This window comes from Phasianus colchicus, chromosome Z (assembly GCF_987193195.1).
Source record: "Phasianus colchicus chromosome Z, bPhaCol1.hap1.1, whole genome shotgun sequence".
NCBI classification, from domain to species: domain Eukaryota; kingdom Metazoa; phylum Chordata; class Aves; order Galliformes; family Phasianidae; genus Phasianus; species Phasianus colchicus.
In genome coordinates this window covers 57206976-57233054 of record NC_143476.1, presented here as the reverse complement: position 1 = coordinate 57233054, position 26079 = coordinate 57206976, and the positions used below count along the sequence as shown (strand labels likewise).

Below are 26079 nucleotides of genomic sequence, written 5' to 3'. Positions count from 1 at the left end.
AGTCAGCAGAAATGCACAGAGTATTTCATTCCAAAGCATTACTTATAGCACCCAAGGTTTTCCTTTCTTTGCATCAGACCTTACCCACTGCTACAACGTATGTGGCATGTGTCTAAATGCCTTTAACACAGCTAATTTTCCTACGGTTCTAAAAGCTGTATTTATTATTATTATTATTATTTTTTTTTGTATCTGAGATCTTCTACTTTTTCAGTTCATGTCCAGACAAGCCCCGCAGGTACAAAACCACACACGCTGATGAAAAAGTGCAGCACTCACAGCTGAATTAAATGCCTGAGCTTCCTTTCCTGAACATTGCAACAAGTGGACAGGCACAGGGACAAGGCACCGTCGCAGCAGCCCTTTTTACCCCAGGAGGGGAGGGCACAGGGGACAGAGGGAGCCCCGCGGCCCGGGCGCCCCTCAGCACCCCCTGCTCACACAGCAGCTCGATCCCCTCGGGCCGGGAAGCCCGCCAGCACCGTGAAACGCAACCCGGCGGCTTCCCGCCTCCTCCCGGAGCAGTTATTTTAGAACTCGGGACCCACCGCGGCACAGCAGTGACCAAGGGAGAAGGGGCGCGGTGCCGCGGGAGGGAAGGGGGCCGAGGGGCGGCCGGGGCACGGCGATGGCCGCGGGAACCGGAGGGGGGCGCGCGGCGGGGCGCGGCCGGGGGGCGTCGGGCGCCAGCCCCCGCGCCGGGGCGGGGAGCGGCGGGGCCGCCGCAGGGCCCGTCCCCAGAGGCACCTCCCGGGCGGGGCGGGGAGGGCAGAGCAGAGCCACAGGAAGTCGGCACCCGGGTGGGCTGGCACAGGGGCGACGGAGGGCAGACGAGGCCCAGCCGGCGGCGGTCCCTCATGTCGCTGCCGGTGGTGCTGCCGGGCTCCTGCTGCCCCGTCCCGGGGCTCTCCCCCGGGTCGCCGGCAGCCGGCTCCGCGACTCAGCCGCCGGGCTCGCTGCCCGCCGCGGCCGCCGAGCCCTCGCTGCCGCCGCTGCGCTCCCGTCGCGTCGGCTGCCCGCGGCCGCGCCCCGCCGCCCGCTCCTCGCCCGCCCGCCGCGCCCCGGGCGCCGGGCTGCTGCCGTCGCGGCCGCTGCTGTCGCTGGGGCTGCTGCAGCTGGTGCTGGGCTGCTGCATGGTGGCGCTCAGCTTCGGGGCGCTGTCGCTGAGCGGCGCCCCGCAGGTGAAGAACGCGTGTCCCTTCTGGGCCGGCTCCTCGGTACGTGCCCCGCACCGGGCGGCGGGACGGGACTCGTGTGCGGTGCGCGCTCGCGCCTGGGCGCGTGCTCGGGCACCGGACTCGCTTCTGGCGGCTGCGTAAGGAGCGCCGGGATTTCCCTGTCCTGTCGCGTTCTGCTGTAGGCTGCGCTTTCGCGCGTGGGGCGCGGGCAGCAGCCGCTGTCCGAGCGGCGGAGCGAAGCCCCGCGCTTCGGGTCAGTCCGCCGCGCAGCGCAGCGCAGCCCGGAGCGGCGTGCGGCTGGGAGCCGGGCGGCGCGTCCGGAGCTCGTACCCAGCCTTAACCGGGCTGGAGCCCGAGCCGCCCGGATGGCGGCGTGGTGTCTGCGCTGGCGTTTCTCTTATATCTTCTGTTTTCTTTCGCTTTTTTCTTTCTCGCTCCAAATCAGAGTTTATTTGGATCTCTGGCAGCTGCGAGCTTTCTTGTAACCCCGCGCGCAGTGCCATGCTTACGCTTTCAAAATGTTCTAAAGCTGCACGTGTAAGCTGGAAATGCCCAACTACTTTAATAATGAAAAAAAAAAAGAGAGAGACCTAATTTTTCGTGCTGGCTGTGAAAAGATAACATATTCGGTCTTAAAAAAAATTACCAGAAGTGTCTTTTGAGCATAGCAGCATGAGTGAAACGTCTCAGCCAGAAGCAGCGCTGGATGCTAGAGGCAGCTGAGGGCTGGCGGTGGGTATGTGCTTTTTTCTTATTTGAGGTGCCGCGTCCTTCTTGTGATGCACTGATGAAAGGCACTCTGAGGAAGGCATTCCTTCCGTACGCCTTAAATCTTAATCGTAGTGAAAGCAGTGTTGGTGTCCCTACGGGAAAGCACCAATTCGTATAAGTATTTGTGCGCTTTGTTGTAAAACCACGTGTCTCTTTAGCCCTCAGAGAATTGAAAAATGTTTGTTATGAAACGGCAGCGTTATGTATGTGCTTTTGCAACAGCAGTGGTGATACCAGGAGGTGTTTTGGCCGAGTCATGTATGCCTGTTATTCTAGGTCAGATCAGTCATGTCAGGTTAATGAAGCGGTTGGAGGGATTTGTTAAAAATGTTAGTGGGCAGCTTCCCCTTTGTGTTCCTGCTTGGCTTTGAGGTGTGAGCGCAGGCTGAGTTGGCTTAGTCACAAAGGCCCCCAAAACTAAGGGTAATTCCTGCTTGCAGCTGAAAAACAGGTTTACCTTTCCTTTTGGTTCCCATTTGTCCAGTGAGGAGTCTTTGGGTGTGTGGTTTGCTTCAGTTCTACAGCAGTGCTTTCTCCTTCCTTAACTGTCTTGCTCCCCAATGAAGTCACTGGGGACAGTCTATGGTTCAACAGGTCTGATTAACAGCGCCTGCTGCGGAGGGGATGCTTCTGCTTTCTCTTTCCTTGTGTGCATGCTAGCACTCTGGCTGGGTAGCAGGAAAACACATCCTTGGTTGAAATTAATTTTTTTTGGCAGTTGATGAGATGGGAATTGCTGGTGTGACTTTCTGGTTATTTTCTGGGAGGAAGCAAAACAGTAGATAAAAATTCCAGTTCCAGTTGTGTTTTCCTATGGGGTGCTCTTCGGAGTGAAGAACCTCGTCAACACAGGCTCTGAGTATCTGCTATAGAGTGTGCCCCGCATCATCTCAGCGCTGCTCTCACACTCCAAAATACTTTCCATCAGAGCAGTGGCAAATACTGCGTAAATGGTGTTTTCTGAAGAGTAGTTCCCTTCTTGGTAATGCTGTTTTCTTAATGTTGCAGGTAATCTTATCTGGAATCATAGGGCTGACGACATGGAAGAGGCCAATGGTACTACTGGTGAGTATGGATTAAAACTTGTTATGCGAGATTGTTCAGAAGATGTAAAGAAATTACCAGATTATCAGTAATCAGCGGTTAAAAAACTCCGCTTCTTTATCCATGAAAAAAAACAGACTGTACTGTTGAGTCTCTTTTGTAGACTGCAAAGCTATAATTACTGAAGAGGTCAGATGCCATGAAAGGCTGAGTTCTTTGTGCACCCTGGAGTCCTTTTAGGAGACTGTTAAGGACAGGATAGGATCATGCCTGCAGGATCTGCTGGTGTTGTTCACAGAGCACCTTCTATGTAGGGATAAGAAAATGCTGGCTTAATATGGATAATTCATCTCTCTGAGGCAGTGCTGCTAAACCTTAGAGATAGTTGATTTGAAAGCTGTGCTTGTTTGTCCTGTGCAAGCGTCTGATGGCAGGCTGAGCTAAGCTAAGCACTGCTGTCCTACAGTATTCAGTGTTAGTGTTCCAAATACAGTTGACATTACATTGTTCTGAGAGGAGAAAATCAATGTGCAGGGTGTGTAAACTGTTTCTGCTTGTATGTGAAATCTGAAGCTGGGCAGCTCTGAAAGTCTCAGAAATGAGATTTGCGTAAAAGCATTTGAAGGTTGGTTTTGTTGGTTTTACTGGTTTTGTTTTCACTACACTATCACTTCTGATGCCCTTTTTTCAGGATAAAGCAGTTGTTTTGTCTCTGTGCAGTGTGTCCTTGGGATGTGTGTGTTATCCATGTGGCCATCACTGAGACCTACCAAGCATCAGAGAACAGGCTCTGAACTGTGTTTCTCAGTGGTGTGTTGCTTGGTACTCCAGGACCAAAACAAGTTTTTGTACTGCTGCTTTGGATACAAAGAAGAACCAGATCTCAGCCTACCAGTCTGGATGGGCTATGTTTTCTTGAAAATAAATACAGTTTCATCTTTCTCAGAATGCCTGAGGCTTGCAGATGGTGCCTGATTTGGTATTACGTGAGTTTTGTGCTCTTCCTACAGTGCTTATTGTTGTTGTTTCCTTTTGTCTGTGGTTCACTCTTCAATTCTTTCATGCCTACCATGTATAAACTTTGTGGACCTTTCTAGGTTTACTGAAGTAGAGGAGCAGCAGACTTCCTCATCCTTTAATTCGTGTCGAATGATCTTTTGGGTGGATGGTAAGCAGATGGGAACAGAATGCCCTAGGATGTTTTGCTGCAAGGACATAGGGATGTTCCTGAGATTAAACTGCTCTTATCTCAGAGTTGACCCTGCACTGAACAGGAGGCTGCACCAAGGACTTCCTAAGGTCTCTTTCACATTTTTTCTAAGGCCAGAAGATACTGTGAACCATTTCTTTTTTTTTTTTTTTTATATATTTGCAGTTTATAGACAATTTTTGAAAGCAATATAATGAAGTGCAAAAAAAAAAAAAAAAAAACCATCATTAACTGGTACATGGGGGTTTCAGTTCAAAAAAAAATAACAGGAAGCTAACTTTCAGAGGAAGTCATACATTCAACTAAGTATGGTCTATTGAGGAAAGATTGTTAGTTTCTATAAGCAAATTTATTTTGGGTTACTTTTCTATTACATTCACTGTCTAGTATCTCGAATATTTGCTCTTGGGAGTTTTCAACTGCCATGTAAGCTGCAAAAGTAGGTTTTGTAAAGAGCTAAATAGTGTGCCTTGTTAGATGTTACAACTTTGGGTTATGGCATTCATAAATGAAAGTGGAGAACACACTCAGGACTAAAACAGACCCCATTTCCAGCTGTGGCTGCCTCCACTTTTTGCTTCTCATGAAAGACTCTCATACCTGATTCTTGCAAATGCACTTTAGAACCACGGGGGTTCCTCTCTGCCGCCTTTTGGAGCGGGTCCCTGTTGCCTTTGCCTGTTCAGAAATAGCACAGAGCCAGCTTTCAGCCATCATCACACGGCTGTCCTGGCACGCCTAGCACTAGCTCAAGCAGGTGCCCAGTGTAGAAATGCATTTATGTAGCAAATAAGCCTTGCAGAAAGGATTGATTTCACATGAAGGTGGTTGTATGAGATTGCAGCAGAACTCAGATATTTGGTGTATTGGGTATGTGTGCTAGACCCATGCCTGAAATCTGAGGAGTAAGGGGTATTCCAGGCACAAGGTACGAATTAACACATTTTGCATTGCAGCAGTTTGTTAGTTTTTAGTTGTGTCCGTGTGAAGAACTTGGACTGTGCTCAACAGTTACAGCATAAAGTAACTGTAGGACTAACAGTGGTGAGTATTATTTGTGACTGTGTCTCTACACAGGCCCTTGCATCCATAAGGACAGGCCTATTCTTTTTTATTGTTGTTAGGTTCCATGATTTCTTCAGACTCTCTGCTCCAAGTACCCTCTGGAATCCCTCAAATGTATTTAAATTCACAAACAGCTTTGTTACCTGCCCAGGTGGGGTAATTCTGTGTAGACTTTGACTTTGCCTTGTTGTGCACTGGGAGCTCTCAGAGGAGGCTGTAGTCAGGGGTAGAGGTGAGCCTTGCAGCTCTCTCCCTCCAGCAGCTGGCAGTGGAACCACGTTCCAGCTGGGTGCTACACCAGGAGATGCTGGTCCTTGAATGAGCTTGTGGGAGGGACGTGCTGTTTCTTGAGACTCCTTGTGTTAACTTATTTTTGATTTTTATTCTCAGTTTCCAGTCTCTAGGGGACTGTCCAATGGAATTCGCTTTCCTCTACCCCATTTGAAGTGTACAAAGTCTTTCTAGAAGACGCCCTTTGGCTGCTCTCATAACAGGATTTCGGAGCTGCCTGGCCTCTGAAAGCTGTGGGAGTACACCTGTTTGCTTATAGCTCCTTCACTGCACAGTTCCTCTGAAGATCAAGGTGGTGTATTTTCTCCACAGAGTTCCTGTCCCTCTCCTGCAGCTCCAGATAATGGCATCTCACTGTGTGGGCTTGCATCATGGTGTAAAGTCCCCAGGTGTGCGTGGCCTCTGGAAGGCCAGGGGATGCTGTAGAATACCTGCGGCTCCCCTGCGAGGTGTCAGCCTGCTGAAAGTGCCGAGAAGAGAGAGCTGGGGATGAGGGATGAGGTGACATGGAGGGGAGAGGAGGGCAGCTGCCTCTTTCAATCGGAGGCCACAGTGGCAGGGAGCCTGGGCAGCAGGGCTGATTTATTCCCAACTGTGAGGCAGTGGAGCTGGTGGTACTTGTAGAAGTCAGTAGTGAGGACTAATCTCCTGCATGGTTGTCAGGGGAGAGGACAGAGGGGGTGGTGGGATTTCCTCTGGAGGAATAGGGAATGGAAGGCTATCAGATACAGCTGATGATGGGCCTCCTGCACCATGCTTGAGAGAAAACTAGTCCAAAGAGGAATGGCTGTAGGAAAGGATGGGAAGCAAATATCAAGTTGCAGAGATGGAATGCTGTGAGGCAAAACAGAATTGTCATGAGCTCTTTTGATGGACCTTCTTGCAGGGCCAGCATGGTCTTCAGCAATGTAGCATCTGAGAAACCCTGGCTCTGAAATCTTACCTTGCTTGTCATTGTCTGAGACTTATCTGTCCTGGGTGTCAGTTGTCAAGAGACTTCGGAAGTTAGCCTGTGCCGCTCATGCTCTGATCTTTACTTCAGAGGAGAAGCTTCCTCCTGTGTGTGCCTGTCCAAATGTGCTTATGGGAGAAAGGGAATTTTTTTTTTCCTGAGTTTGTTTGGATATTGGCTGTCAACAGTTCTGGGCTGGATGCTATTCTGTGCCTGAACAGAAGCTGATTTCTTCCTGTCCACTCCAAAACTCCTTGCTAGCAATAGCGTAATACTATGCTGATAGGTGTGTTGCTGGTCTCCATGTGGAACAATAAATAGGAAAGTCACATAATTAACACATAGTTACTGCTATTGCTGCTGTGTGTGTATGGAAAGTTAATACACTGACTTAAATTTTGCTAAAAGGATGCTTAAAAAGCTTATATGTAGGACATGCACAGGTAAGAGTTAGTGACTGTGCAGCAGGCGTTTTCCTTTCACATACTTTTTAAGTGCCTGCTTGTGTCTCAGTCATGTGTGTACATATTAAAAGTCAAAACAATTTCTCCTTGGCATTTAGACATTGGCTTTGACAGTGGCAGCAGCAGGGTAGCAAGAGATCTGCCTGTGCAGAATAAATTATAGGGTCACGGCCTTATCATGTATGTTTGTCCTGCTGCTGCTGCAGCTGCTTTTGAAGCTAATGAGAAAAGTGCCACTAACTTAAACAGAATTGACTGGCTGACACCATTTAGACAGGTTCTCAAAGGGCAGGATGTTTCTGTTTTTTTGTTTTTTGTTTTTAATGTGTAAAAGGTCATCCATGCAAGAGATTAGTAGATACTGTCTCTGACATTAGAATATACTTTGATTTCCTGGAGTTTAATTCATATAAATGTTCACCAAAACCTTCTGCAGCTGTTCACGATCCATGTGTATCTGACATTCAGAAGATGAGGGTCAGTGGGCAAAACTAAAGCCGTAATTTGAGTTGTTATTATTTTTGTCAACACAGTTTGGTTCAGACTAGTTACCTCTATTTGGACTTTTAAAATAGCACAATTGTCTTTGCCTGTTCTAAATGTAGGGGCATGTTTATCCTGGTTCAAATATGGGTGGGTCCTTCTTTTACTGGAATAAAGCGGACCACCTGCTTTTACTTGGTGTGTAGTGAAGGAGAAAGTTTTTAAATTTACATCTGCAGGAGAATATAAAGCCAGCTGGCAAAGTGCAGGTTAAATGTACAGTGGGTGGATTGAAAACTGAAAGAACAGTTGGGTCCGGAGGGCGGTGGTCAGTGATGCACAGCCTGACCAGAGGCCAGTCAGCAGTGATATTTAAAATCTTAATGAATGATCTAAACAATGGAACAGAGTGCTCTCTCAGCAAGCTCACAGATGATAGAAAGTGGAGAGAAATGACTGATGCAATGAATGGTTGTGCTGCCGTTAACATAGACTTGGTCAGCTGGAGAAATGAGCAGAGAGCAATCTCATGAAGTTCAGTCAGAGGAAATGCAGAGTCCTGCCCCTGCAGGCACCCCAGGCAGCAGTACGTGCTGGTGAACTGCCTGTTGAAAGCCCCTCTGCAGAGAAGGCACTGGGGACCCATGCAGAGAAGCTGCTGACCATGAGCCAGTGAAGTGTGATTGTGGCATAGGAGGCCAGGACTGCATTAGAAGGAGACTTGCCAGCACCTCAGCGCTAGTGAGACGTATCTGGGTGCTGGGCCCTGTTCTGTGGTCCCCAGCAGGAAAGGCACGGGCACACTGGTTCAAGTGAAACATAGGGCCAGAAAGGCCTGTAGCAAGGAGAGGCTGAGAGGTAGGGCTGGTTAGTCTGGAGGAGACTTCTGTCTGTATGAATAGCTGGTGGAAGGGAGTGAAAAGGGAGCCAGACCCATCTTGGTAGTGCCCATTGACTGGGCATGAGGTGATGGGCACAGTCTAAATGCTGTGAACATGAGATAATTATTTTTTTTCCTGTGAGGATAGTCAGTGGTAGGACTCAGGCTGCCCGGAGAGGTTGTGCTTGCAGAACCCAGGCAGAGGCAGTGCTGGGCAGCTGGCTGCTGGGGGCTCTGCTGAGCAGGAGGCTCAGCCTGAGCAGGAGACGCTGACCTGATCACCTCCAGAGTGTGGTTCCTCATCACCAGTGCCTGCAACCACAGCCTTTCTCTGAAAATGCTAACTAGCGATTAGCAGAGAAAAAAAAAGGATGTGTTCTCTTGACAGGTACTGCTGGATGCTCATTTCTGGCCTCTAAGAGATTTGAATGTCTTACCAAGTGTGGCTCAGATCCTGATCATTTTTTTCAGACTGTAGTTGGAGGAATTACTTTTACATCCTACGTCTTAAATGGGATTACGTTTTGCAGTCACAAATATAATAAAAGACCTACATATAATAAAAAACAGGAAAGTTTTCATTTATGTCTGCTAGAATTTACTAGAATGTCAATGTACAAATGACCATCCTTCTTTTGCATATGTATGATGATGGTTATTTCCTTTTTGTCATTTGATTTTAACTTTTGTGTAATTTAGAAAGATCTGTATGATAGTTATACCAGGTTTTGCAAACTGTTACATTAGAAGTCTGGATTGTTTAGTTATATACTTACAGTTGTATACTGGCTTGTTTCTTTTACAGATTCTGTACCAAAGCAGAGGACTGATATTTGGATTTTTCTCCTCTTGTGCTGTTGCTGTGTTTTTGTTATATTTTTTTTTTTAACTGGCTTGTGACTTTGGCTAAGTAACTTGTTTACTTGGGCTCTCTGTTTCTCCTTAGAATGAAAAAGAATAAAATGCTCCTTGTTTTCTTTCAGCAGCTTCTAGTTCACTTATACAAAACTACTTTCTAGCTTACAGTGATCTGCATTGAAACACAGATACAAAACTTTCTTTGCAGGAGCTACCTTTTCTTATATCTTTATCTGGATTATCTCAGTTATTCAAGTCTGCCACAGTTCTTTTTAGAGTATGGTTCACTTAAGCACTGCCTAAGGAACGAATTTCAAATTCTGTGTTTTTGAAGATAAACAAATAGCACTCAAAGTGCATCCTATCATTTAAAAAAAACTCTGATGTGTTTTTATGATATGTGTAAAGCTAGTTGAAAATGCCGTTCCACGTAATTTTTATTGCAGCATGTCTAACACAGTCCCATTCCTTTTCTGAGAAGTGTTATGATCAAGTTTGAGTAAAATCTGCTAGTAGTGAGATGTAAGTTAAAGAATGAGCTTACATTATGATGTTCTTCAGCTGTGGGCTGTTCAGGAGTGATCATTTCCCCATAAAATTGGTAAAATGTCTTGGTAGCTAACCATGATACATCAGCTAAATTTGCTCAGAATGCTGTTGCTGTCTTTGTGTGTGTTTGGAAAGGCTTAGTTGCAGGAACTGCTGTAAAGCTGCTTAGAGCAGAACTGAGCCTGTATGCAACAGGTTCACCTCTTCAGCAGGTTTTTGTCATTGCTGAATTAAAAATGTCAGTCCGTTCTCATACAAAGGAATCTGAGCACAAAGGTTAGCAAGGATTTTTCTTTTGTGTCTTTCAAGGACATGAAAGACCTAGTACTTGTTTTGTATAACAAAACAAGAGTAGAGTGCTTAAAATGTAAACATGTTGACATATTAATCTGTTATTTGTTTCCAAACTACAGTTCTGATGTATAAAACTCCTATATGAAAAATTTTGCCTGTATGAATTAGGAGAGGAGAAGTTCTGACTTGTATTTAAAATCCATATCCATATAGTCTTGTGTAAGTATGGTTTGCAGATCGTCAGGTCTTGCATGAAGGTAGGACTTCAATTTATCCAGTGCTTCTGCTTGTAGTTTTTCAGATACTATTATTCCACCGTTGCTGTTTTTCCAAAGACTTTATAGAACTGAAGATACTGCCTGATTTATGAATCTAGGTGTTCAGGTTTCAGTAGCCAGGAGAAAAGAAAATCACGAAGCTGAAGCTTAAGTGTCTTCACTGTACTTTAACAAATATTTTTCATTTATTTATGCTGCAGTATAGCTTTGGAAATTCTTTGCAGGATCAGTGTTATCACAAGATGTTGCATCTTCCATTTTCTTACTAATTCAGACATGTTGAGAGGTGAATTCAGTGAAAGAATATGACATACAGTAGATTTCAAAAGTTTTGAAAACTTCTAAGATGCTTTACGATTTTTGACGTGCATTTCCCCATTTTACTGAAGTGGTTGTTTTAGGGCATCTGGACAATTCAGGTGATACTTTGGAGAACTGTAGAAAATTGCTTTCTATGAAGTTCATTCAACCATTTTAAAGTGGGCTGGAGCAGAAATAGAGGCTCCAGAAAATAGCTCATTTTTCGGTAGTTGAATGCATTTAATACTGCACAGTTAATACAGAATAAGACAGAAGAGATAATAAAGGCATTCAGAGCAACAGTCTTCTGGATTAAGGTAGGACACGTTTGAGCACTTCAATGAAATCTGAGCGAGTTTTGGAAATTGCCCAGAAGAGGAGACTCAGTCCCATCTTCAGTTTGGGGGTGAGATTTACATTGCCATCAATTCCTTGCACCGATTTCTAAATTCTGTTTCCTCTACTGTTAACTTTGCATTGCTATTTCAGGTTAACCTGTTTGTTCTGCTGTCTGTCATCTGTGTGCTGCTGAGCCTGGCTGGATTTATACTGGGATGTCAAGGTGCTCAGTTTGTGTCCAGTCTGCCGAGATGTGATCTGGTGAGCAGACAGTGATTTTTGCATGTTTGGATATATTTATGCATGTTGAGACCACAAAATGTTCTAATGTTGAGATGCAAGTAAGGCAATTAAAATGTAGCATGTTGGGATTAAAAAAGGCAACTTGCTCCTTCAGATTTAGACTCAATTCAGCTTGTGTACAAACTTGCTGAAATCCACAACAGTATTTTTATTATCTCTGTCTATAAATGCTTGCTTTTTGGAGGTCTGGAGTCTTCATAAGCTGTTTATCTCCCACGGGTAAAATCCTTCCAGAAGGTATGTTGTGAATGGTTTTAAAAGAGTGTAATTGGCCCAGAAGTGGTTTTATTTGATTTCATTGATAGCTGGCCTTTGTCTTAAACATCTGAAGACACAGCTAATTCTGTGCAGTAGGTTCCTAAATATATCTTGAAAAAATTTCTCTTGCCAGCATTATGCACTGGCTTTAATGTAAAGACCACTTAAGAATGAACATAAAGGATTTTTAGAGTCATTTGACAAAGATAAATGAGCTAACTCATTAGCTCATGGGTGAAGTTTTTCCCCTTTTGCTCCAGCTGGCGGGGACATGTTCATACCTTGCAGTGAAAGCCATGAGAGAAAAAAAGTAAGGTAGATTAAGCCATACTGGATTTGCAGAACACTTCTACTGCAGGAAAATCCAGTTTGCACTATAATGCAAAGATTTTTGTCAAATAGATGATGTAAGAAGCAGAAGAAAGTCTGTTTATGTGCAAGAGCCGGTGTAGTAACTTAGTGTGGAAGATACAGAATCGGTTGGTAATAAAAATGATTGTGTGTTGCAGAACTTTTAAGGATTGATGGAAGGATCTTCAACTGTAAATTTTCGCTCAGTGGTTCACAGAAAGCTGTCTTTGGTTCCTTAATATGTCAGTTAGCCTAGTGCAGTGAGAGTCCAAGATTGTAAGCACTTGATACCATTGTATGGAAGCATCATGGAGAACTGCTAATGTTATTTGAGACAAAGTGGTTAAATGTTTCAGGAATTTTAGAGTACTCTTTTGCTGGAAGCAGCATAGGGTACAGTTGAAAGACGTTCCTGAAATCATGAATTATTCTCTGTTTGTGTAGGTGGAAAACATTTCACACTGTAATTAGATAATTTGGCAGCTAAACAAACAATTATTTCGTGGCAAAGAAACATTAAATTTCTACTTGAAAACTAAGATAACAATATGAATTTGGAAGTTGTAAACAGCACTGGTATGCAGATATAACTATTACTGGTTTGACTGGGTTGAAACTACTGTTTGGATATCATGCACTTGTAGAGATACAGAATATACCCATGAATCAAACAAGATATATCCACTTCAAACATAGCACGGCTTACATGTCAGTCAAGAAAGAATTTCCAGGTTGCTATGTACTTGCAGGCGGTTGGATAGTAAAATTGTTCAGTAGTCACTATAGCATTAGTTGTTTATAAATGTTTTGAGCGTATTAATGTTTTGTTTCAGGTAAGGGATGTTTGTAATAGAGCTTTATGATGCATTAATCTTGGGCATACTGAACAAATTTAATTTCGTAAGTCCAGATACAGTTTAACATGCAGGTTCTGTGTTATGCAGCTAAAAATGCTGTGTAAAACAGCTTATACCTTAAAAAGTGGGGTTTTTTTATTTGTTTCTTTAAAGGTGGTTGTGGGTGAAAAGAAGGTCTGTTACTGCTGTGAAGAATTTCATCCCTCTAAATGCCCAGAAAAAGAGAATGTGCTGAAGCTCTACCCAGTGAAGTCATGCAGTGCTGTTCACGTCCTTCTCAAGGTACCATGTGTTTGCTGACTAAAATGACTGCTTTGATAAAGTCTGAACTTGTGTCAAACAGTGCTGAAGTGTTTTTCATTGTGAAAAATTCTGTTATCTTGTGGTCTTATATACTGATAGAAGGTTTGGGGTTTTTTGCTTATCTCTGGGTCTTGAACAGTGCATTCAAGATGATCCAACATAGAGTTCTTGTTCTTTCCGTGCTTTATGCAATCAAAGTTGCAGTTTGGTTCAGATGAGACTGCATGAGTAAAGATGCTTAAGGTTAGGTTTATGATTAGAGGCCTTTGTCATCTCTTTTGGTAATCTCAGTCCTTCTTACCTTATAAACTACTAAAATACAACTTCAAGGCTGCGTCATCTTCAGCTATAAAAGAGCTTTAACATTTCTGATGGTGATTATCTCACAGTTGCATTTCCCACAGAAAAGCTAAGGGGAAGACTGTAATTCTTGGATAAATAGGTAGCCTACAAGTCACATCTGAGTATAATTAAAGCCTCCTGGATCTCTGTCAGGAAACACTATAGGGCAAAACAAGCTTTTGCAAATTATTATAGTCCTGGAGGTCATGAATGCAGAAGTCTGCATCACATATTTTACTAAGAATTGTCATGGTCATCTTTGTGTTTTCTGTGTTGTTTTTTCTTTCTTTTGACATTTACAAATACCTTGATTTAATCTTTTTATTTCCATAATCTTCATGTTCTTCAGAAAGTTATCTTTGCTCTTTGTGCCCTGAATGCTCTCACCACCACAGTTTGCTTGATAGCAGCTGCCCTGCGTTACTTACAGATATTTGCAACAAGAAGATCCTACATAGTACGTGAGTGCAAGGCACTGCCTGATATAGTCATACTAACATTATTACTAAATTGCACGGTTCAGTAATTTGTTAGATCTCAGTTGGAAGCTTTGTTAACAGAAGTTGCATTTGATTAGGATGAATCTCAGATTTCTGCAGAAGAAATTGAAGAACAAGGTCGCATTTCAGACCCTGAAGATTTTGTCCCACCTGTGCCACCTCCATCATATTTTGCAACATTTTATTCATTTACTCCACGAATGAGTCGCAGGTAAAGCCTCAGCTACTCTTTCCTTCTTACTGGGACGTACTAGTTTCTGTAATTCTTGAAATTCATTGGGGTCTTGTGGGTTTTGTTTCTCTTCATTTTGCAGTAGTTACATGCTTTTCATAGTAACTGGTGGGCTGGCTTTGTTTATTAGTTTATTACCCAAGTGGGGCTGAATATTTCTAGGCAGAGACAGCATGATGCTCAAGCAAACTGAATCACTGGACTCATTTTAAACTCTCACATTTTGCAGTGTGCAGGACCATTTTGTTTATTTCATTGCTTCATCAGGAACAGTGCGTGTGACCTCATAGGTCTTGCTGAGGTAGTTACAGTTTCTGTTGCAGTAGAAAATGATAAGAGAACAGTTTTATACTGAGAAAGCCATTCAAACTTCACTGTAAACAATTGATAAATTACAGTTGGTTCCTACAGTACCTAATGTGTTTGCTTGTTTAACAGACTGGTGCATGTAGCCATCTCTGTAGCAGCGGAGGTGTCTATTGAAATGTGCTTGTCACAACTTCCTATCCTGGGAAGGGGCTGTCGTCCTTCTCAGGCACAGTAGCCTTGATGTCATATCTTTCGTGCAGCAATGTTTCTCTTTGTCTTTTCAGCACAGCAGGAGCCATTGGGCTGTATTTCAGCCTTTTGCAATCTGGAATAATGCAGCTGCCTCACCCATTATAGCATTAAATCTTACTGATAACATCTAAGCACAGATGACAGCTTATTGAAGTGGGGCTGCTTCTGTGAAGGCACTGAGGCCAGTTACGTGGCAGTGCAGAATTCACAGCAGCAGACAGCCTCCTTTTCTTCCCGGGCAGGCTCACGCCAGGATGGGCTGTGGGGTGGCTGAGGAGTAACCTGGCCTCTTCTTCACTCTGATGCCCGTCGCCTGCCTTCCTGGGCCAGGCACCTGCAGTGTGAAGGAGACCAAGAAGTCTACCTCAGTCAAATTAAAAATATTTATTATATGGGGATTGGGCATTTGCTGAAGTGCCTGTCTGTTTGCTCACATGGTTCTCAGACCTGATGTGCTCTCAGACTGGCCCCACACCACTTGTTTCTCAGTGGCTCTGTGTGGCCTTGCTGTTGAGAGACATTTCTGTGAACCCAGAGCCGTGTGCTACTGCTGGGTGGAGGTGTGAGGTCAGGAGGTGGCAATGATGGGCCCTTGCCTGCACTGAGAGTGCCCTGCATGGGTGCCCAGGGACAACCTTTGCTACTCTTCCCCATTCCACTTCCAAAACCCTGTGTCAGCATTTCAGCAAGGGTGGTACTTGATGTTTCCTCACACGTGCACCTAAATCTTTTGGTTCTGTAATCTCTGCAGAGAGAGTGGAAATTAGGAGGCAGAGAACAGAGTGCACTTAAGGGGATGCTTTTCTGGTTGCATATTCTCTAATGAGATGTAACACAATAAAATTTTTTTGTGCAGCACTGATTTTCAAGATCTGACTGAGCTGTGTAGACCAGCTCGTGTTTAAAAATGAAATCAAACTAAGGTTCAAGATCTGTTTGGTCACGTGGTGCAGCAGCTGTAAGATCAACACGTATGTGGAATAATTGAAAAATGTAATGCCAGAGCAACATCCATGTTAGCTGATGGAAAGCTTCAGATGGTTTTGAAGCTTTTTGGGGCAGATGAAGGTGGCTGAAATATTTCTCCCATCTTTTAAGTTAAAAAAAAGTAATGGCTGGCTACCAAAATCTTTTTTTATTATTGTTTGGGTTTTTTTTTCCTTTCCAAATTTTATTCCTTTCCTGTGTAAGCAGCCTTTTTTTTGGCATTTCCATTCTCTGTGCCCCTTCAGACCATGGCATGAGGATCCTTCTCATAGACATTCTTGTTTGCTTTGTGTCCTGAGAAGCCGTAGGCTCTTGGGGAAGGACTCTCCTTAGTGCACTGTCTCTGTAGACAGAACACATCCCACTGATGGCAGGAAGACAGGAAAAGATCCAGAGAACAAAATGCCTGGTTGCTTGAGGTGTCTGTTTCAGGACCAAGTCAGTACCTAAAAACGCAAGGAAAAGCAGAGAAAATCTTAGGCAGACAGGTTCAAAGGCTTCTCTGAAGGCTGTGCAGGCAAGCTCCTCTTGGCAGTCAGTACATCACCTTACTGTCCCAGTGCCAAAAACAGCATTTGCTAACAGGAGTTTCTCCAGAGGATGCTCTGAATTCTTCCCCTTGTGAGCTGCCTTCTGAGAGGAAGATGATGCAGAAAGAGGTTGGGGATTTCAGCTGTATTTAAGACTTCTTTAGTGAAAATTGAGAAGTAACCTTTACCATGAGGTTTATTTGCCTCATATTACAAATTTGCCTTTGTGAACTGATCGCCTGTAATATCCTCAGCCAAGCATCACTGCAGAAATAACCTTTAGCCTCTTCCTGTGCAGCTGCATCAGAACATGTAACATGAGACTAGAAGTATCTTGAATTTCAGCTATAATTAGGAATTTAATAGTTCATGACAATCAGAGCTGGGTTACGGTGTTTTGAACACCCACCCATATTTGGATCTGTGAGTTAAACCTTGGTCTTTGCTAAGCTGCACCTGCAGCAGGCTCGGCCTTGGTTCTTCCTGGGCAGAAATCCTGGTGGCTTTGCTGCAGGAACACTTTCTTGGCAGCCATTTCCTCCTGCCCTTGGGGTCTGGTGGCTCTGGTGGGTATTAGGAGCTGCTACTGAGAGCCCAAGCTGGAGCAGGCACAAGGTGCTGGCAGAGCTGTTTCCATGCTAAGGGGATGTCATGCTGATGGCTCTGTGTTGTGTGTTACAGGATGCTGGGCTCTGATGTGATTCCACTGCCGCACATTTATGGAGCAAGGATTAAAGGCATTGAAGTGTTCTGCCCCATGGATCCACCTCCTCCTTACGAAGCTGTGGTGAACCAGCTTGGCTCTGAGCAGGTGTGGTTCAAAGGGGTCTCCAAATGTCATCTGTCTGTCTGCTCTAAGAGTGAGATCAGCAGCTCACTTTGAAAGCTTTCTCCCAGTTGGGCGTCATGGGAGAAAACTATGTGAGCATGGAGGAAGGAGCAGGATATGCAGCAGAAAGTTATCTTAGAGGGCTGTCGTGCTGCCTTTCTGCTTTGCTTTTGTTCTGTGACTGTACTCTACCCACTTGGGACTACATCAAAGTCTATCATATTCACTGATCCTTTCTCACTGCTGTTCTGAAAAAGATACTTTTTTTTTCTGCTGGAACTGCTCAGCAGGATGAAATTGGCAGAACTGGATGATAACGATTGATTATAGAAATTGACCACAGTGGAGGGAAACCCAAGTAACATAGTCACTGTGCAGTTACATTCACTGCACAGTTCATTCTCTTGGATGAATGGTGCAGTTCTTGAAAAGTACTGGAAAAATGGTGCTGGTTTTTGTTCCTCAGCTTTTCTGTTTTATTCCAGGAAAGCGGACTGCAAGAAGCAGGTGAGGAAATCGTTGCTGATTCAGGAGAAACCAGTGGCAGGCAGGCCTCTCAAGGTAGGAGCATTTTAAAATTCGCTGTAGAACAGTTCTGTCCAATCAAAATTATTTCATACAGCGTCTGGCTTTGAAAGCCAGAGACACAGAATTATGATTGGGCAGCAGGAATGGAGATTAACACTTGAATTACAAAAAAAGCATGGTAACAGCAAACAACAAAGAGAAAGAATATGTAGGTTGCTCCAAGTGTAATGCTTCCTATTAATTTCCATGGAAACTATAATAGCTAGAAAGAGCACAATAACACTATTTGATTGAGCAAGTTCTCAGCTACAAAATACTGTTTTTCAATATAGTCATCACTGTTAGCTGTACATTTTCACCAGCATCGAATAAGAGCCAGCATGCTGTGCTTGTAAAATTCTGCACCAACAGATGTGACCTGTGGTTGCTATTGCTACTGCTGAAACACACCACCCCCTCCTTCACTGTGCTCACATCCACTGGTTGGGCTCTGGAAATGTTCAGTGAATGTCACTGTGTGCCATAGAGGAATTCAATGCCATCTCTTTGCTTCATCTGCACTTCCATGTCAGACGTCATTGTGTCAGAGTGCCCCTCTGCTGCCATCTGTCACATGGCATCAGCATGTAACAGGATATTGGTGGGAAGGTTCAGCCTCTACTCTCCTACCGCCATGGCTACACTACAAGTGGATGCTACATTTTTCAGCGTTGTTTCAGAAAACTGTGTAAAAGTTGCTCCAAGCTATTCTCAGCATAAATTTTCTATTTGTTGCTGTGTGCAGTTGCAGTTAAAATATTGCTGGCTACCAGGTAAGCAACAGTCAGCTGTTTCACTGCAGGCCTGTTAAAAATTTATTCCCATTTTAACTTGCCATTGCTGTACAGATTGTCTTTGGTGCTACGAATGGCTGTTTATCCAGTTGCACAATGATCACACCACAAGAATATTGAGAAAAAAGGCACTAAAACTTCTTTTTTCTCCTGCCACTGTCTTCTATGGACAATTTCAACCATTTAGCTTCACACCAAGGTTTTTCTATAGCTTGCCCAGGAAGTCAGCAAATGTCAAAGAAAAGATTTAGGATTTGTTTTTTGTATTTCCATAAAACTGTACTGTAATTGAACAACAGTTCATTCCGGCTTGCCTTACACTCCAGCAGTCAAACTAAAACTCCTGAAAACCAACACACGCTTCTGGTATTTCATCAGTTGTGATGGCCAGAAAGAAATTTAAAGAAGTGATAGCAAAAGTTTTGTTCTGAAGGCCTTCTTGTAGATATAGTGGCAGTTGCTTTCTCTAGGCGCTTAGAAACCAGCGGATATAGAAAATGATACAGGATAGCAAACATGAGGCTGCATGGTTCCTGCTTTAAGTTTTGAGAACAGAAAATAGAAAAACTATAGAAGAGGCAACTTGTTGTGAAGGAGAGTCAGAAAAGTTTACAAAAAAAAAAAAAAGCCATGATAAGGAATTGCTTGAGGTGTGTTTGTATTTAAAATCTTCCTTCACAGGCAACCAGATTGGAGCACATTGTACTCTCCTCCTCATCCTTTTTGTTTATTTGCCCCTCCTTATTTATTTATTTTTTTTTTAAGTGGTCTGTAAAGTGACTTTTAACTCCAAGCCTGGCTGAGTTCAAGTGCAAGCAGGTGAGCACGCTGATAGAAATAATAAGCAATATTTCTTCTACATGCCTCAGCTTTGCACGGGCAGTGAATTTAAGAAAAAAAAATACACTGAGCAGTATCTTTCCCCTGTATTAATATCAATGGATGTGTACCGGGTCTGTACTGCTTCGTTTTCTTCATAGCAGCCTGAAAGGTGCTGTGCTCTGGGCCATGGCCAGAAAAGTGCTGCTGCCCTGCAGATGGTTGGCAGTGCTGCCAGGCAGAGCACCTGCAGTGAGGAGTCTGGAGCATGGCTGGGACAGCACAGGTGTCCGGGGCAGGGAGGGGCAGAGCAAGGAGCTGTGCTGCAGCCAGGGCAGAGGAACGCCACCCGCTGTCTCAGCTGATGTCGAGTAACAGTCTATAAATAAAACGTGAAGTTATGGCTTATGCTGGCAGTCTGCTGTGCCAGGCATTTCTGTTGGATGCCACCATTGGGGCGGGTGGGCAAGGTACAGTTTCCACTGGGAGTGAAGGCTGCCTGCAAGCTAGCTGCATCCCAGCTACAGGAGGGACCCTGTCAAGCCAAATAGGTGTTTCTCAGCCAATTGTAATGGGAAGACTACCTCCTGAGGCCTGGGGGTGCTCAGCAGCTGCCCTTGGTAATTGCAAACTGGGAATTTTCAGTACACACTCAGCTTTAAGCCACTTACTCCTTTTAACACCTGTAAAGTTAATACGGATTTTCATTAAGGTCATGAAATCAATTTATTCTTCTGAATAGTATTAAAAAACACCCTCACCAGAACACCAGTACCACTGTGTCTAAAGGAGTGGCTGCTAGCGCAGCTTCACTAGAGTTAGTCCACCTTAGCTCTTGGTCTGCCATGGTTTGTTTCTAGGTCTTGCTTCATGGCTTTCCAGGCTCTGCCCCTTCCTTTTTAAAAGATTCTAGATTGCATTTGTGTGGAAGGTAAGGTGCTATCCTCAACAAGTAGAGATCAGTCAGGACCTAATTTTGCCAAGTGGTATTCAGTGCCATTCACTGGTATGAAACAAGGTCTTTAATTCTTGGTGACTGATTCATGAGCTACATAACTGCAAGCAGTGTCTGACCTCTATGGCTGGATGCTGTTTTCTCTTGGTACTTCTGTGCTTATGCAGGAGAATTGTAGGCACTGCGAGGTTTAGCTTTTGCTCTGGGAAGCCACCCTTCTCTCCAATCAGGTTGAAATTTCTGTGAGGCAAAGCTGTATTTGCTGTTACACCAGTTGGGTAAGATTAATAGGTTTCTGTAAAAGTTCGAACAGACTTCAGATGAGTGTTTCTGGTGAGTGCAGGCAGATGGTCACATACAAGCATTTCTAAGCTTTTGTGTCCAATCATTACAACTATTTGGGGAGCAAAAAAAATCAGTAATCTGAAATGATTATGCCCTCAGATCTGCTTTGTTCTAACTACTTTCCTTCACAGTTGCTATTCTTGATTATTCAGGTGAAGAAATTCCCAAGTTTCCCGGCAGTATGAGCCTTCCACCTTCAGCTGCCAGCCCCACGCCTGCTGAAGTTCACAGGAGAGCCTTCAGTCCCTTGCACAGACGGTCCAAAAGTGACCCTGTGCTACACTGCCGGTTGCCACAAGGTGACTTGACTTTCTTAGTCCTTGCTTAGGTAATGAGTCCTTAGGAAAACATCTGTCAGAGAGCGTTAGCACCCTGAACCCACCGCCTGCAGACGCCAGCTCCTGTCTCCTGGCTGTGCCTACGTCACAGCAAGCAGGCTGTGCTTTGTCACATGCACTGCTGCCAACACCTCAGCTTTACTTCCTCTGTAGGCTTTCAACTCTAGGAACAGCGTCTGCAGCAGGCAGGTGCCTCTGATCCACTGCAGTTGCTGTGTAAGAGCTGTTAGTGTGGCTGCCTAGTTAAAATCCAGGAGTCCGGAGTCTTGCAGTTTATATTGCAGCATGTTGGAATCCCTCTAGTAGCTGTTGATGTGTGCTGGTGCTCACAAAACAGAAATGGGGGAGTATTTGTAATGGTCATTTGTTTTGAATGCTGTAGTATTCTTAGTATTTTGTGGAACGTGTTTATGTCTCCACTGCATCATCTGTTTTCCCATTTCCTCCTATCAGCTTCCCCCACCGCATCCCAGAGAATCTGCTGCTGAAGCAGTAGTTAAATGACACAGTGCCTATTCAGAGCAGAGAAAGCAGAGCAGTGTGTTTCTGCTGGAGAGGCAGTCTGTCAGCCAGAAGTGTTTGGGCTGATGTATAAGGGGTTAGGCCTATTCAGATTGGATGTGGAAGCTGAATATGCAGCCACTGCAGAAAGGGAAGAGAGCTGCTTTAACAGAGGAAGCTGCTTGAAGTTAGCTTGTGCTCTTCTTGCTGGAAAATTTTGGATCTGCTCCTGGTGGCGATGTATTCAGAATAATGCCGTCTTTAAAGAGCTATTTGAGCAGTCTATAGATGTTCTTACAGTTTTAACAGGACCAAAAATCGGTATTATTTAGACCAAAGGTGGATTTTATTCAGACTAAAGGCAGTGGAACTGATGCCCCAGTGTCCCTTGTTTAGTCCTTGCAAGGTCGTTTCAAATGGCTTTTTAAATTAAATTTCTGCTTTGTAGCATTACTAACTTTCACTTTGGGAAACAATTATTTTTAGGTATTTTGTGAACAGTCATATGTTAATAGCTGAAAGTTACAGCAAGTCTAGGAAGGGTCATGAAACCCACAAGCTGTGTTTAACGTGCTTTGCATGTCAACACTAAGACTAAATACTCATCCCATCTCTAATCAATTAGAACAGAAGCAGAAGGAACTGACCAATACAAAATGGAAGAATAGCAGTCACAGAGGTGCTCATCCCTATGATGTGCACCCAGTTATAGTGCATGTGTAGTTATTTTACAAGTGTTCTCTGTAATGTGAATAAACACAGTAACGAAGAGAGCCTTGAACAATGTCCTTACCACGCCAGACTTAAGTTTCACTTGGTTAAATTCTGTAGTGCCTCAACGCTGAATTAGTATGGAAGTGTTACTGAGTACTTGTTGAAGAGTATGTGAACCAAGTAAATTGTTTGCTTTGTTGATCTTCGTCTTCAGGCCCAGTGCTCAGCTGCGAGGCTGCAACTCAGACTGAGATAAAACCACAACTCAGCACTGTCACACTGCGGAACAGTTTGAGAGCTAGATCTTTGAGGTCGAGACCCCGATCTTTGGTAGACTACAAGTCCTACATAGACACCAAGCTGCTTGTGGCACGGTTTCTGGAGCAGTCTTCTTGCAGCATGACCCCTGACATACATGAGTTGGTGGAAAATATCAAATGTGTTTTAAAATCGGATGAGGAACATATGGCAGAAGCTATCACCAGTGCTACCTTTCTTGAGCAGGTAGTTTTATTACTTACAGGCTGGCCTTGGTTTGGGAGTATACGTTTTTAACTCTACTTCATGAGCCAATGCTTTACTTTAGCTTAATGTAGGGAATGTATAAGAGGCAGTGAGGCTGTGGGGCATTCTGTCCTTGTGGTTGATAAAGCAGGGTAGATTGGAAGACTGCAAACAGAGTCATTAATTGTGGGGGAGAGGAGAAGCAACTGGCAGGAACAGAGACTGATAAGAACATTGTTATAGAAACCCCCTAGAAACAACCTTTTGGAATTTGCTCCCAGAATAAATATAAGACTTGAATAAAAATAGGATGCAGTAGTAAGGGAAAAAAGGAAGCAGAAGGTAGAAAAGGTGTGCTTACATTAATAGAGTGAATGTTCAGTTGCTTTAGATATTGCAATCTTTATCAAACATGTTTTGGCTGATTTACAAAGGATTTGGAAAAATGAGTTGATTTAAGTAGAGTGTGAATGATCTGCTGTGAGAGTTGGCTTTGATTTAAATTGTCATGCAAAACACGTTAAAAATTTGATTTAGGCTATGGAAGTAGCAGGATTTCCAACTGCAGAAAATACAACAAATTTGACAAAAACTGCTGAAAGATACTGATGGGAATTTTATTTTTCACACTGGCTCGCAGCTTGTTAGTTGAGTGGCTTCTGCTGGACTAAAACATTCCTTTAAATGATACCTGACACAAAATGGTTTGGGGTGAACTAAATCTTGTGCGGATTCACCAGGAAAAAAAAATTAGAAGCTGAAGAATGACAACACTCACTGCTTTAATCTATGGGACATTTTCCATCATCTGTCTTAGGCAAATACCAGCTTTACTCTGAAATGCTTATTTATTTATTTAGAAAATGAGTAATGCTATAATTAGGTTCTTCCTGGTTGGCTAAGGAATCATTTTAATGGAACAAGAGGTTGGAAAAAAACCTTATCTGTGTTTGCTTGTTAAAGGTGATGGCACCTGCCCAGCAAGATGTGGGTCTGAGGGCCCGTGTGCTACCTTTCAGACAGCACCCTGGATTGCTGCACCTGGAGAGCTGTGGTGATCTGAGCACTTTCACAACAGGTGAAGATCAGCTAGCGGAAAAGAAGACCCAGAAGACAGAACATGAACGGCCCCACAGTCTTATTGGAGTTGTCAGGGAAACTGTACTTTGAGTTGGTTTCTGTTATTCAATAGAGCATTTCTGTCAGGCATACATGTGGCACAAGAAAATCATCTCTGACAAGTAGTGGACAAGTGTGTTGCTAATCCATTTTTATATCCTCATATACCCAGTGGGAAGCTCATTCTATAAGCTCTCTTAAGCACATTGCAAGCAGTCCTTCTAGTTAGGCTGTTTAGTTGCAACTAGTGTCTTTGTGATTGATACACTGCTGTTCTGTTGCACCTCCGTAGGCTACTGCCACTTAGAACAGAGTTGTTGTTTTTTTACTCTATTTACAAGTGTTAAAGCAGAAGGGCTCTGCCTTGGTTCTTCTGTGCTCAGGCAAGCACAGTTAATTCATGTGTGCACTTTATATCTTGTAGAAGAACATGGCCAGAGTTGAAGCATGTTTATGTGATGTATACTACTGTAGTTCTATTGATTTTTAGCTGGCTTGTCCTACCTTAACATAAAAAAACACCTCTGCTAGTATCAACTGCCATCCATGCTGGAAGCATTTATGCAGCCACCTCAGATTTTCTGTAGGTGTGCAGGGGATTACTTACTTCATACTATTTTGCCAACTGTAACCACTAGGCCATAGTGACCCATGAATTTACATCTCTAGTTAGTAGACATATATATATAAGCAGTTTGGCTCAAGCTGTTGGTTGCACGTAGTTTGTAAAGCGCTATTCTGTATCTATGCTGCTAACTGGGAATACGCTGTGTATTTCTGTAGGCTGGGATCAGGCACATAGTTCTGATAGGCAAGGCTAGTTGCAGCCTTCTATGTCTCGGTAGGATGACTCCTGCTGCTCTTTTAATGGTAAAGCTTCATTTAACAATTACTAAACAGCTTTCATACTGAAAACTTAAAGGCTTTGCATAAGTTTTAGTTAGGCTCTTTCAGAAGGGGAAACTGTAGTTTCACTTATGAAAGACAAAATAAAATGGTCATCTCTGCACTTGACTTGTTGTTTTATTTTGGCCTGGTAGAGGAAATGCACTGTCATATTGGTACATTTTGCTCTCAGAATTAAGAGCAGAACAAGTAAAAGTTGTTTTGTCTTGTAGAAGAACGAAAACATCACAATAACACATTAGTATTTCTCTCAGGTGTAATGCAAAATACATAATACAACATACATATAAAACTCCTTCTTTTCTTGTTATGTGCATCAATTGAATTGCTTCCGTGAAAGCATGAGTTAGCATAAGCCATTGATACACTGTTTGTCTGAGCTGGAATACAAACATATAAAACAAACACCAGGTTTCAATACTACAAATGTCTGGAATGCTGAGGAGTGAGGACTTCCAGGGGAGCAGTCATGCCAGGTTGGTAGCAGAGAAAACAAGAGTATCCAAAAGCATATGGAAAAAGTAGAAAAGGTCACTTCTGGATTATTTTATGGGTTACAGAGGTAGCCACCCTCTTCAAGCAATACCCATAGCTCCCTTCTCCTATGTACTGCAGTTATTTGCTATGCACTGAGGTCTGCGAACCATCTCTCCTAACTAACTAGCATGCTAACTAACCATTGAGTTTCTTTTGCTTCCTAGGAATTGCTACTGCATTCCCTCAAAAAAAGGTCAGCATGCAGATTCAGGGATAATTCCTGCATACATAATTCTCTTACATATTATCTATCATCTTCTTATTTGAGTAGGTCAATCTCATCAACATCCTGGTCTCCAAATCAGTAGGTTTCGTCATGCACTATGACTGTTACATATATTGTGTGGAGGCCAAAGAAATCGCTGCTTAACAGCTCTTAGATTGCTGAACAGTGAGGAAGGAAGTCTACCAGGGGGCATATGTACAATCTGTTTGGCCATTTTATGCAGCACTTGAAATTATGAAAGAGAACCCTTTATTGTTATCGCTGTAAAAAAGGCACTTGGAGCCCTGTAAAGTATCATTTAAAATGCAGCTTCTGACAACGAATGCTATGTAGAATGAGGGCAGAAATGATTATCCTATTTCCTTCAGGATGTGAGAACTCCCAAGTTTACAGTATATAACTGGCCTGGGATCAGGGCACAGACATTTAATTCAGATCCCATCCATGCAGATACTACCCTGTTTTCATTGTTCAAGTTCTAAAAGTCTTTCTTAAAACACCATCTGCCACTTCTACTGTCAAATAAAAAGGATGTTCAGATAGATAAACTTCCTGCTGCACTTTTAGATGAAGGCAATGATGCAGGAGTTGCATCAGCTCCAACAGGCACCAAGAGCTGCCTGCAGGTTCCCTGCTCAACAGCCACCCAGCTGAGGTCATCCCGTGGCCCAGGAACATGTGAGCACAACACAGCTGTTGTGTGGTTGTTCAAGAGTACTCACGACGACAACCTGCAATGCACAGA

The 26079-nt window shown here is 43.7% G+C and overlaps 1 protein-coding gene across 3 annotated transcripts; it reads left to right on the top strand.

Annotated features, from left to right (window-relative positions):
• The first annotated feature begins 762 nt into the window (after window positions 1-762).
• ENTREP1 (endosomal transmembrane epsin interactor 1) lies at window positions 763-25788 on the top strand. 3 transcript variants are annotated; one of them, XM_031608776.2, is made up of 11 exons: window positions 764-1217; window positions 2958-3014; window positions 11107-11217; window positions 12879-13007; window positions 13720-13827; window positions 13948-14081; window positions 16862-16991; window positions 17495-17570; window positions 20642-20788; window positions 22257-22546; window positions 23510-25786. In XM_031608776.2, the coding sequence occupies exons 1-11, from the start codon at window positions 858-860 to the stop codon at window positions 23714-23716; spliced, it is 1749 nt and encodes a 582-aa protein (XP_031464636.1). In that variant the 5' UTR covers window positions 764-857; the 3' UTR covers window positions 23717-25786. The 3 variants fall into 3 exon arrangements, with proteins under 3 accessions (XP_089988774.1, XP_031464636.1, XP_089988775.1); XM_090132649.1 differs by lacking the exon at window positions 764-1217 and adding an exon at window positions 1781-1914 and having other exon boundaries at window positions 23510-25783; XM_090132648.1 differs by lacking the exon at window positions 20642-20788 and having other exon boundaries at window positions 763-1217; window positions 23510-25788.
• Window positions 25789-26079: the final 291 nt, after the last annotated feature.